Source organism: Stegastes partitus, unplaced genomic scaffold (assembly GCF_000690725.1).
Source record: "Stegastes partitus isolate 25-593 unplaced genomic scaffold, Stegastes_partitus-1.0.2 Scaffold1176, whole genome shotgun sequence".
In the NCBI taxonomy this organism is placed as follows: Eukaryota; Metazoa; Chordata; class Actinopteri; family Pomacentridae; genus Stegastes; species Stegastes partitus.
The window spans coordinates 175,229-189,507 of record NW_007578907.1 but is presented as its reverse complement, the minus strand read 5'-3'; the positions used below and the strand labels follow the sequence as shown (position 1 = coordinate 189,507).

Below are 14,279 nucleotides of genomic sequence, written 5' to 3'. Positions count from 1 at the left end.
ATCACAAAAGCTGTGGCACGTTAAATAACAAATAAAGTAGCTGATAAAACAGAAGGAGCTTCCTATAATCAAACTGAAACCGGTTGGACCTTTCATGGATCAGTAATAGAGATCAACTGTGGGCCAGATGTTCAGCAGAACGTGGATCTCTACTGCAGCTAACTGCTCTGTTTCATATCGGTTTTAAACTGATTAACCGTTCAGGCTTCGCTTGCCGCCTCCTCCGTTGAGTTCTTCCATCTAAAGAGTCTCTCACCTCCTCTCCGGCCTCGTTCTTCACCACCTGCTGGGCCGACAGAACCTTCGTGGCAGCGATGGCCGTCGCCAAACTCTGCAAATGAAGAGAAGAAAGTTGGTTTTCTTACTTCCTTCAGGTCCACAGCTCGTTACTCCTCGTTATGTCTTGTTGACTTATCTCACTGTCTGGATGAGAACGAGACAAATCAAACCTCCTGAGTCTCAACCAGGTCCATCAGGGGTTTGGAAAAGTAAATAAGATCCCTGAGTAACACTAGTCTGCTGAAAACAGAGCATCCTATGAGATCAGTCCTGGTGCTGGGTACCTCTGTAGGAAGGTCTGAGCGGATCCGGACCGTGCATCTCTTGGAGGCCATCTGGAAGGTGAAGCTGATCACGCCTCTGACCTTCAGCAGAGCCTCCTCACACAAACCCCGTTGGTCCTGCACAACGCAGAAAGGCTGCATTAGTCAACATGCTGGCGGTAATGAGACACGTGTTCATGAATGAATCCACTCACGGAGCTGTCCAGGCCTCGGATGTGCAGCGTGATGGACTTGGCCTTCTTATTGGTGGAGTTGATGAAGAACTGGGACTTCTTCCTCCTCTGCCTCTCGGGTGAACGAGGCGGAGGATTAGCGGGAGCGTTCAGGATGTCGTAGACCTCCTGAGCCAAAGCGGTGATGTCCACAGACAGACCCTCTCTGTAGGGAGAGATGATGGAAGTCTGAACATCACCATCAAGAGCTGCTGCACGCTGACACATTTATGAGCTGGAAACTAAATAGTATGATGAGGATGAAACACCTCAGTGGGGGTGTAAATACTGACACTTCTACCAAATATATGTATAAAAAAAACACACATTTCAGGAGTTAAAGATGGATAAACACCACTTTGTATTGCAGAACACAGAAGCAGCTTTATAACCCACTCAAGGAAAAGAGGAACCACGTCTTCCTGGTGTCTTTATGGGTCATGATAACTTTGCAGTCTCCACCTTTGACAAAAACTTCTCCTGAAATTACTTTAAATTATCAAAATTTGTCCAAAATAACATTTTTAAAAAAAATCTAAAATGACAAAAACCTTGTCCAGAATGACTCAAGTTTTGACAAGGACAAAAGCATTTAAACACACACTGAAGGAAAACAGGAACCAAATTAAAAGAAGTTGGACTGTTTAATGTCTTCCTTGTGTCTCGATGGGTCACAGTAACACTCCACCTCCAGCAAAGATTGAAAATTACATAAAATGTCCAAAATGTTTTAAAAATTGTCCAGAATTACACAAATTCAAATCTGCAGATCTTTAACGTCCTCAAAAAAGCAGCTACCAGTGAAGGAAAGCAGGAACCAAGAAGCGAAATATAGACTATTTACCATAACAAACTTTTAACTATGAAGTGAAACTGCTGCTTCATCTGGATAATAAACCTCAACATTAAATGCATAAAACATGGAATTTATGCAGCAAACTGCCTGACTGCAAAATTCACATACAGCCACGTGACAATGCTCATACATTAGGAAAACATGAAGCAGCCACAGGTGTCCTCACCTCGCCATCAGATTCTCCAAGCTCACCATCATTCCCAGTTCATTCTTCATAGTGGGGATGTTGGGAGGCAGCTCGGCCAGATAACGGAGCGTCTGAAGAAAGAGGAGACGTAAACACACAAGTTGGCGTAAAACTAAATGTTTAACTTTTGGGTTAAAGTGGGACATTCACAGAAACGTTGATCAATCTGTGTTCTGATGAAAGGAGACGTAAATAAATACGACTTTTCATTTCCTGCTTACTTTTGGAAAAGACAGCTCAGTCTAAATGACCTACCTGGATAAATGAAGTTAATAACAAGCTCTACTGCTGAGGTCTCCTTTCTCTTCACTCACCTGCAGAGTTGCAAACAGCACGTCTGGGTTCTGGTGGTCCAGGAAGAGAACCAGCCCAGGGAGGCAGCCCTGGTCCTGGACTATCACCTCTCGGTTCTGCGGTTCCGAGGCCAGATCCCTCAGCTGACTCACCACCGACAGAGCGTCCATCATCTCGGCTGACGTCACCGCACCTGGAACTGGAAGGCACGTTTACAGACCGATCAGTGGTTCTGTTACCGCTCGGCTTAAAGCAGCACCACAGTTACCAGCAGACAGTCATGTACTGAAACTCCACTTTCTAAAATGTCAGTGAATGCAACATTAGATGACGGTAACGGCAGCAGGTTGTGCAGCAAAACACACGGTTTGTACCTTTAACTGATGGACGATCAAAACATGACCAGGAGCTCAAGTTTAGTTTGTTGCTTCCAGCTGTTTGGAGTTTTTTTCAGGATAAGCATCCAACACCAAAGTGTTTCTACATGTAGAACAACTATGTGCAATATTATTATTCTCCACATTTAGAGGAATCTGCATAATATCATCAGCAACCATGTATATATCTTGTTTTTATTACTGTTTCTACATTTTACTGCTTTAGTCCCTTTTGCAGCTGTAACGCCACAAATGTCCCCAAATGTCAGTTAATCAGCTGCAAGTCTGTTTGTTAAAATCTAAATATGTTTCAGTCATGCCAAGTTTTAATGTTATTAAGGGGATCATTCAGTTTCACAGCAAAATATCTGTAGCGGTGCCATTTTTGTAATGTATTATATCATAATAATAATGGGGATAGCTTTATTTATAGTCCTATTAAAGACAAGAGTTAAAGTGCTTTGACAAACACCAAAATCAGGACGTCTGGAAACAACAGAACAAGATAAAGTTAACAAAACACCAAAAAAGACTGCATGTCAATATTAACATGCACAAGTAAAGGAGGTACTTATGCAGTTAAAGGTTTATTCCACCTAAACAGGACTCTATAACCACCAAGTTATTGCTTTAAAGGTTTATTCCACTCATATCTGCACACACATCACTACTGGCCTGTTAGAGAAGCTAACTCCACTTTAGAGTGAACAAATGCAGTTAAAGAAAAAAGTCAGTGGTGAAAATAGCTTCCTCTGCAGCAGACTCTCTGTTTAAAAAGCACCAATAACCAAAAACAAATCAATAATTCCAAACCAGAGATGAAGATGTGTCCTGAAAGCTAAACGAGAGCTAGCCTGTCAGCTAGCCTGTCAGCCAGCGCGCTAGCGGTTAGCTAAAGAAGCTACCTGACGACTTTATTCACGCTACGACGATTAAAAAAAACTTCCACAAACACATTTCTGTTTACTTTTTCACCGTTCGAACTAAAACTAGATTAAATCACTTTAACTAAATTGCTGTAAAAGTCATAAAAAACGCCACAGAAGCGGTTAAACTTAGTTTGTCGGTGTTTTCTTACCAAACAGAAGGAGAAGTAGCTCGCGTGCTAAAATACAAATTTGGTGCACCACTTTCGCAATTGGCCGAGCGGCCGTTGCTGACGCTGAAAGGCCGCCGGCTCCGATTGGCCACTCGGGCTTCCCTCTGTGTCCTCGGCCAATCAGAGGAGGCGTTGCTGCTGCAGCGTTATTTGACTTCAGAGTCGCTGCATGGGAGCACAAGAGGGAAGCTGCGAGTTTTAGCTGCACTTTCTGTTTATTTCACTAAATCCTGGGAGGATTCGGGGATCCATGTAGCGGCTGCTTCTTCCAGATCAACGGTCGCCGGTAAGTGTGTGTCCGGTGCCGGCCGGGCTGGTGCCGGTTCTGTGTGTCCCTGCGGGTTTGTCACTGCGGCGCTCGTGTGTCCGCACTGCTCAGAGGAGGCTCAGCATCACAACACCAAAGTTCAGCGTGCAGCCAAAAGTGCTGATTTACCTGCAGCGATGGGGACAGGTGAGCAGCAGGCTGCAGCCAGGTGACAGCTGGTCACGAGAAGGCAGTTTGAAATTACTTTTAATAATAATACCTGCAGCTGGACAGTTAACAGAGATATTATTGAAGTAGTAATATCCGAGGAGCTGCATGTTTGTTAGTTTTTTTTATTAAATAAATGTAAAATGTGTCACAACATTTCCTGAACTTCCTCAAGGGGATAAAATAAAGAGAAAGAAGTACCTGTCCGTATAAAATACCACATACAGGAAGTGCTCCAGAGATGCTCCAGCCTCCAAAATAATATTTGTTCTCTCATACAGTGATATCTACAGATGTTCAGGAACACGCTTGTTTGTTTGAAGCAGCAAAAGTCATCCTTTCTGTATTTGTTTCATTGGAAAAGGAATTAAAACATGACTTCTTAATTGAAAAAAATAAATAAAACAAACATTAACAGCAATATTTGGGCCTCCAGCTCTGCAGTTTGAAATGACTTCTAATTTAAGTTCAAATGCTATTAACAATACGTTTAGATGAACAATTAATTGAAATGTTTTCAAAATAGTAATATCCAAGGAGCTGCGTGTTTTTTTTTTCAATAAAAGTAAAATGTGTCACAACGTTTCCTGAAGAGGATGCTTCTACAATACCAATATACAGGAAGTGGTGCTGCAAGGATGCTCCAGCCTACAAAATAATATGTGTTTTATATGTTATTGTTGTCGTAGTGATATCTCTGGATGTGGGAACAGGCTTGTTTGGTGCAAACAGCTGCGACAAACGCACCGTCGTCATTTCTGTATTTGTTTCAGTAGGAAATAAAAAAAACATATATATATATATATTTATTTGTATATTATTAATATTGTTTTTGTGTTTGCAGCTGTTTATTGTAAAATAAAAAACAACTCAGAGAAATAACCTGCAGAAGAATCCAGAGCTTGAGTCAAACTGATATAATCTAATTCATGCTTTTAGTGTTTTTGCTAACTTTTAATATTTTCCTGTTATCTTCTTATTTGTGTTCCTGCGTCTTTCACTTTCTTTCCAGGCTACAGTGGACATGAGGCCTGATGCCTCAAAGCTTAAACAATTCATTTCCAAGCTGCTGCTAAAACACAGAAACTCAGAAACCACAGGAGGTAAACACAACAGCTTGGCTGAGAATCACACAGATTTAATGTATAATGATCCTCAGACAAAGTCAGAGGATAGAAAGTCCTGCCTATTTATATTCTTTATGTTTATTTAAATTTTCTTTTTGTACACTCTGACAAATGGCTTTTCTTATTTCCCTGCACATGTACAAACACTGACAGTAAAGTAGATTTTGACAGTTCCTCACGTGCAGTCGACTGTTTCGCTGTCAGCCTCAGGCAGTTTTCTTCCTGAACAACAGTCAGGGAAACACTTCACACCAGAACTAAAACCAGGAGTTGTGCAGTCATGAAGGAACCGACCACCTCTGTGGTGTTTGGAGCTGAAACGCTGAAAGACGTCTTCTGGGAACGTTTGACTAATTTGCTGAGGCGCGGCAGAATGCAGAACGTCAGCGTTGTGCGTCTGGTGTGTGTCCAGGTGTGGATGGTGAGAGTGATCCTCGTCCTCTGTGTGTTGGCCTCTAACCAGGACAGTCAGCAGAAACAGGAGCTGAGCATTCGTCAGCGGCTGCAGGAAGAATCCCTCCGATGTCGCTGCTGGAGGATGTCGTGTACGTTCTGAGGATGGTGCTGGAGTACTTCGGAGTGCCGCCAGACGTGGTGAGTCCTCAGAGGCACCGAGTTTAACCTTTATTCAACCTTTATTTAACCCTGGAGAACGCCATGACACCGTTAAGTTACACCGGTTCTAAAGTCGAGATGACATCAGATTAAAGTAAAACACAATAAAACTACCAGAAAATTAAGATGCACAAAACTAAATCCAGTTGAAGGGCTCCGTCTTTAGTTGCAGACCTCTGAACTCTGAGACAGAATCACAGAGCTGCAGTTTAATCTGAAGGTTATTCAGAACCAGAGCAGAACAGACGTTGGTGACTTTTAGGGTTTCACTGCTTTAATTACTTTATTTCTATTTATTATTAATATTGACATTTTGCTTTGTTTATTATTTGTTTGTTTTAACTTCAGGGTCGTTTTCTTTGTCTGTCAAAGCATTTTTTTAACCTTTGTTTTTAAAAGTACATGTATAAATGAATCATTAATGTTCTTCTTATATATTACAGAAATGTCCCCGCTACAGATATCTCGCTGTAAAACGGAAAAATGCCCCGTTTAGAAAATCCAAACTTGACATGACAGAAGAATATTTACACTTTAATGAACAAATTTGCAGCTGATTAACATTTGGGGAGCTACAGCAGCAAAAGGGAGAAAATGCACAAATGTAGGAACAGTAATAACAATAAAACAATAAATATCACAGTAAAATAAATCCAGCTGTGACGAGCTCACAGCATGATTCATCTGCAGCTGATTAACTGGAACTTTTGGGGACGTAATGCAAAAATGTAATTAAAAGAAAAAATATAAATAACAACAAATTTACACAAATACTGATGATAGTGTTGAGGTTCTTCTATATGTAGCGGCTGTAAGTGATGGAAAAAATACTCAGATAAGAAGGAAGTTTACTCCATACTGATCTGTTTATAATAATAATAAACCATCGCTGTCCTGGACAGTCAGATGATTTATTAATCAGAATGAAGCCTGTACCAGCGTTTTCCTCTCTGATAATTCAGCCAGGTCCTGTTATAGTGAATAAATCCCAACGTAATTTTTAATTTTTGTTCGATATGCACCAAAACAGAGATCCTGTCATCCACCAGCATGGCCACAAACCTGTTCAAAGATGTTGTTCAATTAAGTCCATCCATGACATCTGAATGTCGGCAGTGTGTGAGATCTGAACAAGCTCAGTCTGGAAAACGTCATAAATTAGTTTTTTTTAGCGTTCAGAACCAACTTTAAATCCTGCAGCTGAATACAAAACGGTGTCGTCTGCATAGCGACGCACTTCAGCTGCTGCTCTGGTTGTGAGACTCGCTGCAGCTGAGCAGTTTACCAACTGGTTTTACTTCCTGACCGCCTGAATCTCTGAAGACTCTCAGCGGACGTTGTGTTTCTGTGTTGTTCTTGCAGCTGGTTCCGGTGTGGGACAGTCAGCTGAGCGGTCAGTACCGCAGCATCGTACGAATGATCGGGTCGAACCTCCCGCTGACTCCAACACCACGAGTCCACTTCCAGGTAACGTGAAGCTGCGTCTATCAGGTTACGGATTCCTCATTATAGCTGATTAAATGCAGCTGTTAGTTTGTGCTGCACAGCTGCCAAAGTAAAATCTGATTTAAACAGATTCATTAGTGTACCGAAACATGAGGCAAAGTTTTCATTTGTTAATTTAATTAATGTGCTACGAGCCAACGTAGAGCTACGAGGAGCTTCAGTAAAAAGCAGCTGGACTTGTGTTTCTGGTTCCTAAAGTCCAGTTGCTTTAATCTGAAGCTTCTAGTGTTGTTATGAACTGGATGACTGAGAATCTATTAATCAATTAGTCGATCAATGAAGGCTTGTTTGATGATTGAATCAAGTTTTTGGTCTTTTTTTTTTTTTTTTTTAAGGAAAACTGTCAAATATTTGCTTTTCTTTGTCGCTAATGATTGTAAACTAAGTTAAGTTATTGGATTCTGAACGTCGATCGAACTAAAAAGATATTTAAAGACTTCAGAAATCCTCACTTGACAAATAACGTATTGGAAAAATATTATAGGAAGATTAATTGATAAACAATAATAATAATAAATAATCATAATTTGCTAAATATTTATGAGATGTATATCCTCACACTGATGGCATCACTACAAAAAAAGTAGTTGTTATTTATTTATCGTCTGCGTTTCAATCTATATAAGTTAGTTTTTTTCTTTTTTACCAGTTATTAAGAATGAAGAAAGACCAATAACCGATATTTGGAATCAATATATATTAAATGTTATATATCAACAGCCTGTGATAGCAGGAAACCTGCCGTTCAGAACTTCATGAACACTGTGATCCTCCTCAGATCCCTCTGGTCACCTACAGACCTCACGGATACGTCGACGTCACCGTGGAAACGCCAGCCATCCCATCGTTTGCTGACGTCATGTGGGTGTTTGAGGACGAAGGCGAAAGCTTCGCCAGAACCAGGTAAAAAAAAAAACACACAAGCGGACACAGAAGAAAAACCTGGAACTGGGATTTTCTGTTTTCTTGTTTTTCGATCAAAACAGAAACATCAGGAAGAAGCAGAGTTCTGTCGGTTACGGCAGACTGACCTGAACGCTGCTGATTAAACCCTGAAACCCTGCAGGTGTTGGACGTAAGGATGAAAAATGAGCAGAAATAAATGCAAAATGACTGCAAAGACACGAAATGACCCGAAAGAGATTGAAATTTACAAAAGGAGACAAAAAAATGAATAGAAACAGAAGCAAATCCAAAGAAAAAAGAGATAAAACAACCTGTCAGACACACAAACGGACTTTTGGCTGCAAAGTCTCACTGAACAATAAAAACGATGCAAAATAAACACAGTTAAATGGAAAATGACCAACGTAACCATCAAATAGTCAGAAATATCAGGAACATGCAGAGTTCTGTCGCTTTACTGCAGACTGGTCTGACTAAGAACAGATATTGTTCAGGTAAGTCCGTAACATCTGAATGTCAGCAATGTGTGAGATCTGGAAAACATTAGTTTTTTTTTAGCGTTCAGAACCAACTTTAAACCATTCAGTTGTTAAAAGTCAGCTGAATAGAAAACGGTGTCGTCTGCATAACGATACACTTCAGCTGCTGGTCTGGCTGTAAGGCTGAGGTGCAGTTTACTGATCAGGTGAAGCCCCAGAGTCTGGTTCTGAGCAAGAAAAACCTGCAGATGTTGGAGATGAAGATGTGGAATGTGTGTTTCAGGAATCATTTACCTCCAGAGAAGAGCGGCAACGCTGTCAGACGCCCGGCGGTGAACAGAGTCCAGAGAGCAGGGCGACCTGCCAGGACGGCAGCCAATCCGGACGCTCTGAAGAAGATCTCCGCTCTGGAGAACGAGCTGCTCAAGCTGAGAGCTCAGATAGCGATGATAGTCACCGAAGCTCCGCCCTCAGGTAGGTCACCTGACCGCCAGCTCCCGTTGACTCACCTGTCCAGTCCCTAAGTCTGAGTCTTTCTACGTGTTTCAGGTCCAACCGAGTCCCAGAGTTCCCCTGTAAGGCCTCCAGTTCCAGCTCTGACCTCCACACCTGGTCCTCGTCCTCCTCCCCCTCCTCCTCCTCCTCCTCCTCCTCTTCCTCCTCCATGCCCCGACTCCTCCTCCGACTCCTCTGTAATAAAACTCATCCAGCAGCGCAGGAAGAAGGACGGCGATCAGCCGGAGCAGCAGCAGAAGAAGCAGCTTCCCTCCATGCTGGACGTCCTGAAGGACCTGAACCAGGTCAAGCTCCGCTCGGTGGAGAGGTGAGAGTTCCTCAGAGTTCCTCAGAGTTCCTCAGAGTTCATCAGAGTTCATTTTATTCCTTCATGCTGCACAAATCTGCTCAGGTCGCCCAAACCTCAGCACTCAGAGACGATGTGTGTTTTCAGCCTCTTTGTTTTGCTCCATCTTGTTTTCCTTCACTGAGGTTCTTGTTTCAGCATAAAGTCCTGCAGCTCTGTGGAACCAGAACCTCATGAAGGAGGAGAGAGAACTCAGAAAAGTTCAGCTTCTTTAACTATGATACTACAACAAAGCCTCATGCGGCAGATATTACCAGTCAGTCTGGACAGTCTGGTCATGTGGAATAAAGTGGTTTTGATCAAATATCACACTTCAGTTAAATTTTACTGTGAAACGTGATTCCTGAAGACGGCCTGTTTTCCGAGCCAGCAGCAGGTTTTATGTTCTGTTCCGTCCTGTTCTTGTCCCAGGTCTCCAGGAGGAACTCCGGTCCGGCGGCGGCGCAGTAAAGGAGCTCCGGCTCTGCTCAGCGACCCGGCGGCTCTCATCGCTGACGCTCTGAAGAGGAAGTTCGCTCAGCATCGGCTCAACAGCTCCTCCGACAAGGAGAACTCGGTGGAGCTGTCGCCGTTCGGCAGCCCGGAAACCCCGAAGGTTCGTCTTCCTGCAGCACGACTCCGAATTACTGCGTTTAATATGTAGTGAACGGGGGTGACGCAGTGTTTTATACAGTTCTAGGAGGACTTTGCTTCTTTACATGTTGATCATCAGTTAAATTCACACCATGAATCTAAGTGTGGCGTCTTCAGCCCAGTATTTAATATGAAATACAGCACAGCCAAATAAAAATCAAATAAAAGTTATGTTTGGTGATTAGCAAAACTGCAGCGGTTCAGCCCTCATGTGTCTGACAGGCAGGTGAAGGAGTGTTTTATAGCATTTTGTAGGGTTTTAATCCCTAAAATGTAAATTACTCAGATAAAATCCCACCGTAAACAACGCCAAAGGGTTTCTACTTCATTTCATTTGTTCATTTTCTTTATTTATTACTTTTTCAAATATGATGCATGAACAACAGTCAGTTGCTAAAACAAAAACCTGCAGTTTGTATCGTATTAAATATCTAATAAATGTGTTGTAGGGACTAACGGAGCCTGAAACAGAACAGCACGTCTGTTCCGTTCTGTTCAAGAACCTAAATCGAATCGAATCAACCTGAGAACAGCCTCAGAGAGTCCATCGGCGCTGCTCACCTTGAATCTGCCGTTCCAGGTTCTTCATGGCAGACGGAGTCGAGGGCAGCGACGCCTCTGACGCCTTCAGACCTCCACGGCTCCACTGACGTGCCTCCAAGGGGTTCTGCTGCAGCCGCCGGTCCACAGTTCACCGGTTCATGTCCTCCATCGGTCCCGAGTCCATTTAAAATCAGCTGGTTCTGTATCTGCAGCACCTTTATCTGCTGACCAGAGTTCTGCCTTCAGACTGTGAATGTTCCAGAGTTCCAGGTCCTTGAAGTCCACAGAGGAGGGTCCAGATTGATCACTTTAGTGGACTTTTTAAAATTATTTCTGAGCCTCAGAACTTCATCAGTGCAGCAGACACATGACGTTAGACTTTGGATCATGTTTTTGTTATTGTTTACATATATTTTGATTTTTTTTTACTATCTGGGACAATTATGAGGCCTTAGGAACACATTTTTAGTAACTTCGGGAACATTTGTGGGCAGTTTGTGACATTACAGTCGTTTTGTGTCCGTTTGGGTCAATTTCAAGTCATATTGAACATTTTGTCTACAGATGGTTCTGGTAGGTTCTGGAGGTAAAATGGTCCTTCCATTGTCTAGAACTTGTTCTGACCAACCACCATCACACACGCTGATATGAGCCTGGAAAGTTTACCCAGAATGCACTTTGTAAAGTTTCCTCTGGTGACTGATCAGAACCAGAACCACATTCAGGGTACCGATGGTTGTTTCTATGACTCTGTGTCACAGACGTTAAACTGCTGCAGTCTGACTGTTACCACCATGAGACATCCCATAATACTGATGCTACCAGCTGCTGACAGAGGACATGAACAGAACCAGGTCCGGTGTTCAGACTGAGACACCTGGATGGAACTGATCTGGTGTCAGAAGGTAGAACTCTGATCGTTAAATAAGGTTACTGCAGACGCAGAACCAGATGGTTCTGAGGAGACCTGATGGGTTTTTAATGGACTGAGCCTCTTGTTCGTGTTTGTTTTTGTCTCTGTTGAGGTTTTGAATGTATGATGTTGTTAAAGCAGCAGGTTTTGGTACATGTGAGGTTTTCTACTGTATTTGTGTGCAGAAGTAACGTATTAAAGCAGGTGTAGGTGGAGCTGCTCGCCTCAAAGCTTCGGCTTCACTCTGACTTCAGCCAGCAGGAGATTCACGCAGCAGCAGCAGCTCGGTTCTATGCAACTTTATTTTCAGGTTTAATTTAATTAAAGAGTTCAAGTGCACTGATCAGTTCTTGTTCTTGGTGTGGTTTTTTGTTTCTGTGATCACTGTTTGCATCCCGTTGACTCTGAGACAGTCACAGGGCTTTGAATGGATGTCCAGATGCCTCCAGACGAGTCTTCAGGAGGATTCAGGCTGCAGGTGAGACCAGAACACACTCCTTTGATTGGGGGATTTAGTGGCAAAATGTCACATTTATTATGCAGGTAAATTTATCATCACTGCCCACAGACTTGGCCGACGGACTCGATTTGTTCAGGTAACTGTAACATGAACAATAATCCAGAGTGTGGAGACTCCAAAGTACTTTAAAATGAATTCTCCAGCCGTGTTTTACATCAGGTTGGGGTTTTCTCTTTATATTTAACAAAAATATATTTACATTTTGGGCTGCATGGTGGCGCAGTTGGTAGCACTGTTGCCTCGCAGCAAGAAGGTCGCCGGTTCGCGTCCCGGTGGGGGCACCAGAATCTTTCTGGAGTCTCCATGTTCTCCTCGTGCAGCGTGGGTTCTCTCCGGGTTCTCCGGCTTCCTCCCACACAGTCCAAAAACATGTTGAGGTTAATTGGTGATTCTAAATTGTCCGTAGGTGTGAATGTGAGTGTGCTTGGTTGTCTGTCTCTAAGTGTAGCCCTGTGATAGACTGGTTACCTGTCCAGGTGAACCTGCCTTCACCCTGAGTCAGCTGGGATAGACTCCAGCCCCCCATAGTGAGGATTAAGGTGTAGAGATGATGGATGGATGGATATTTACATTTTCACAAACTATAGAAATCCATCCATCATCTCTACACCTTAATCCTCTCTAAGGTCGAGGGGGGCGGAGCCTATCCCAGCTGACGAAGGGTGAAGGCAGGCTCACCTGGACAGGTAACCAGTCTATCACATAAAAAGAAAGATTTGTGAAATGAACAAAGAAGAAAATGTTTTCTTTAAAGAAAATACAAATTTTTTACGGCTACTCACTGTCACAGGTTTTTAATGTTAATTTACATTAATTGTCTATTTTTGTAATTAATTGCTTTTGTGTGTGTTTCAAAAAAATACGGGGGAAAAAAAAATCTTAAACAAAAATGAAAAACTCTTTAAAATTGCAGATTTATTTTTAGTGTCATCTGCAGTTAAATAAATAAATAAATAAATAAAAATTTTAAATCAGTGTCAGATTTCAAAATAACAGCACAGAACTTTGTTGAAATGTCTTTTTTTGATGTTGTATATTTTTAATTTTACAAGAACGACAAAGAGGAAGCAAAGTAGTGGATTTTACATCAACTTCTCAAGAACTGACAGAAAAAAAAACATCACAGATAATTAGTAATTAAACAGAAGTTTAAACTGTGGACTGTGGTCGGAGAAACCAATAAATATTAGATATTAAATATTAAAGCTGTTCGATGTTTAGTTTGACAACATGATGAGAATTAAGTTAATTTAAACATGTCACGCTACAACTTTAATGCATCCAAAGATTAAAAAAACTTGATCAGTGTTGAAAGGGACTCCAAATATATATATTTTCATGTTTTGTTTTTTTCTTTCTTTTTGCAACAGTCATTCCACCATTAGAGTCACTGAAGGCATCTGCTGGAAAGTGTAAAGCTCTACGACATACAAAATAATAATAGTGATAATAAAAAACGCTATAAACGTGATGTTAAAGGTTCCCTCTGTTCTCTTTAGTGTGACCATGCGAACAGAAGAAACTTTACGTGGACACCGGCAGGTTGTTCCATTTAAAACCACCTCGACGTTAAACCGCGATGTCCTCTTCAGAAAGTCTTCCAGTTATTAAACACTTTTAAGACAATCAGGTGGTGTTACGAATCTCTTTGCGACTTTGGTTTGATGTCCTTAGTCGTCCTCTTCTTGCTTTTCAAGGCTGTAGAAAACACAACAGAAGACACATGAAACAACAAACCTCTCACAAAGGTGGCACCGGCTGGAAAGTGTTCGATAATAATCCTAAAAACAAAAAGGTGACTCAGAATTTGTCACGTCACAGTTTTATTAAAGCAAAATTAACGACAGGAACTTACTCAATGTTTTGACGTGAACTCATTTATCGACTGGAAAGGCTCGTATGTGAATGTAGATGTAAAGTGTTTTATTTTACCTGTCGGCCTCTGGAGCTTCAGAGTCTCCCATCAGATCGTCAGTCATGTGACTTGGCCACTGGAAAACCTGCACAGAACTACAGCGAGAGGGACACGTAGGTTAGACAGGTTTGTACATGTAGCGTTAACAGACTATAAACACGAGAGCAGCATCCAGTCCAACCCTCAGCAAGATCACT

The 14,279-nt window shown here is 42.0% G+C and overlaps 2 protein-coding genes and 1 long non-coding RNA gene across 4 annotated transcripts in view; 1 reads left to right on the top strand and 2 right to left on the bottom strand.

Annotated features, from left to right (window-relative positions):
• armc1l (armadillo repeat containing 1, like) overlaps nucleotides 1–3,606 on the bottom strand; it is a 4,392-nt gene extending 786 nt beyond the window's left edge. The window contains exons 1-6 of the mRNA XM_008297011.1: nucleotides 3,568–3,606; nucleotides 2,133–2,311; nucleotides 1,798–1,889; nucleotides 758–941; nucleotides 564–680; nucleotides 257–331 (exon numbers count right to left, since the gene is read on the bottom strand). Of these exons, the coding sequence (XP_008295233.1) occupies nucleotides 257–331; nucleotides 564–680; nucleotides 758–941; nucleotides 1,798–1,889; nucleotides 2,133–2,285 (621 nt within the window). The 5' untranslated portion in view covers nucleotides 2,286–2,311; nucleotides 3,568–3,606. The remainder of the gene's footprint in view (nucleotides 1–256; nucleotides 332–563; nucleotides 681–757; nucleotides 942–1,797; nucleotides 1,890–2,132; nucleotides 2,312–3,567) is intronic.
• Nucleotides 3,607–3,746: 140 nt separating this feature from the next.
• mtfr2 (mitochondrial fission regulator 2) lies at nucleotides 3,747–10,987 on the top strand. Its single transcript, XM_008297009.1, has 8 exons — nucleotides 3,747–3,874; nucleotides 5,654–5,784; nucleotides 7,168–7,272; nucleotides 8,090–8,214; nucleotides 8,980–9,170; nucleotides 9,246–9,519; nucleotides 9,970–10,153; nucleotides 10,772–10,987. The coding sequence occupies exons 2-8, from the start codon at nucleotides 5,713–5,715 to the stop codon at nucleotides 10,811–10,813; spliced, it is 993 nt and encodes a 330-aa protein (XP_008295231.1). The 5' UTR covers nucleotides 3,747–3,874; nucleotides 5,654–5,712; the 3' UTR covers nucleotides 10,814–10,987.
• Nucleotides 10,988–13,231: 2,244 nt separating this feature from the next.
• The window catches only part of LOC103368597 (uncharacterized), a 5,310-nt gene continuing 4,262 nt past the window's right edge, over nucleotides 13,232–14,279 (bottom strand). Inside the window, exons 4-6 of one of the 2 annotated variants that reach the window (XR_520791.1) lie at nucleotides 14,100–14,177; nucleotides 13,673–13,865; nucleotides 13,232–13,555 (exon numbers count right to left, since the gene is read on the bottom strand). This is a non-coding gene — a long non-coding RNA (uncharacterized LOC103368597). Of the gene's footprint in view, nucleotides 13,866–14,099; nucleotides 14,178–14,279 lie in introns of both variants that reach the window. The other variant, XR_520790.1, reaches the window with a different exon arrangement.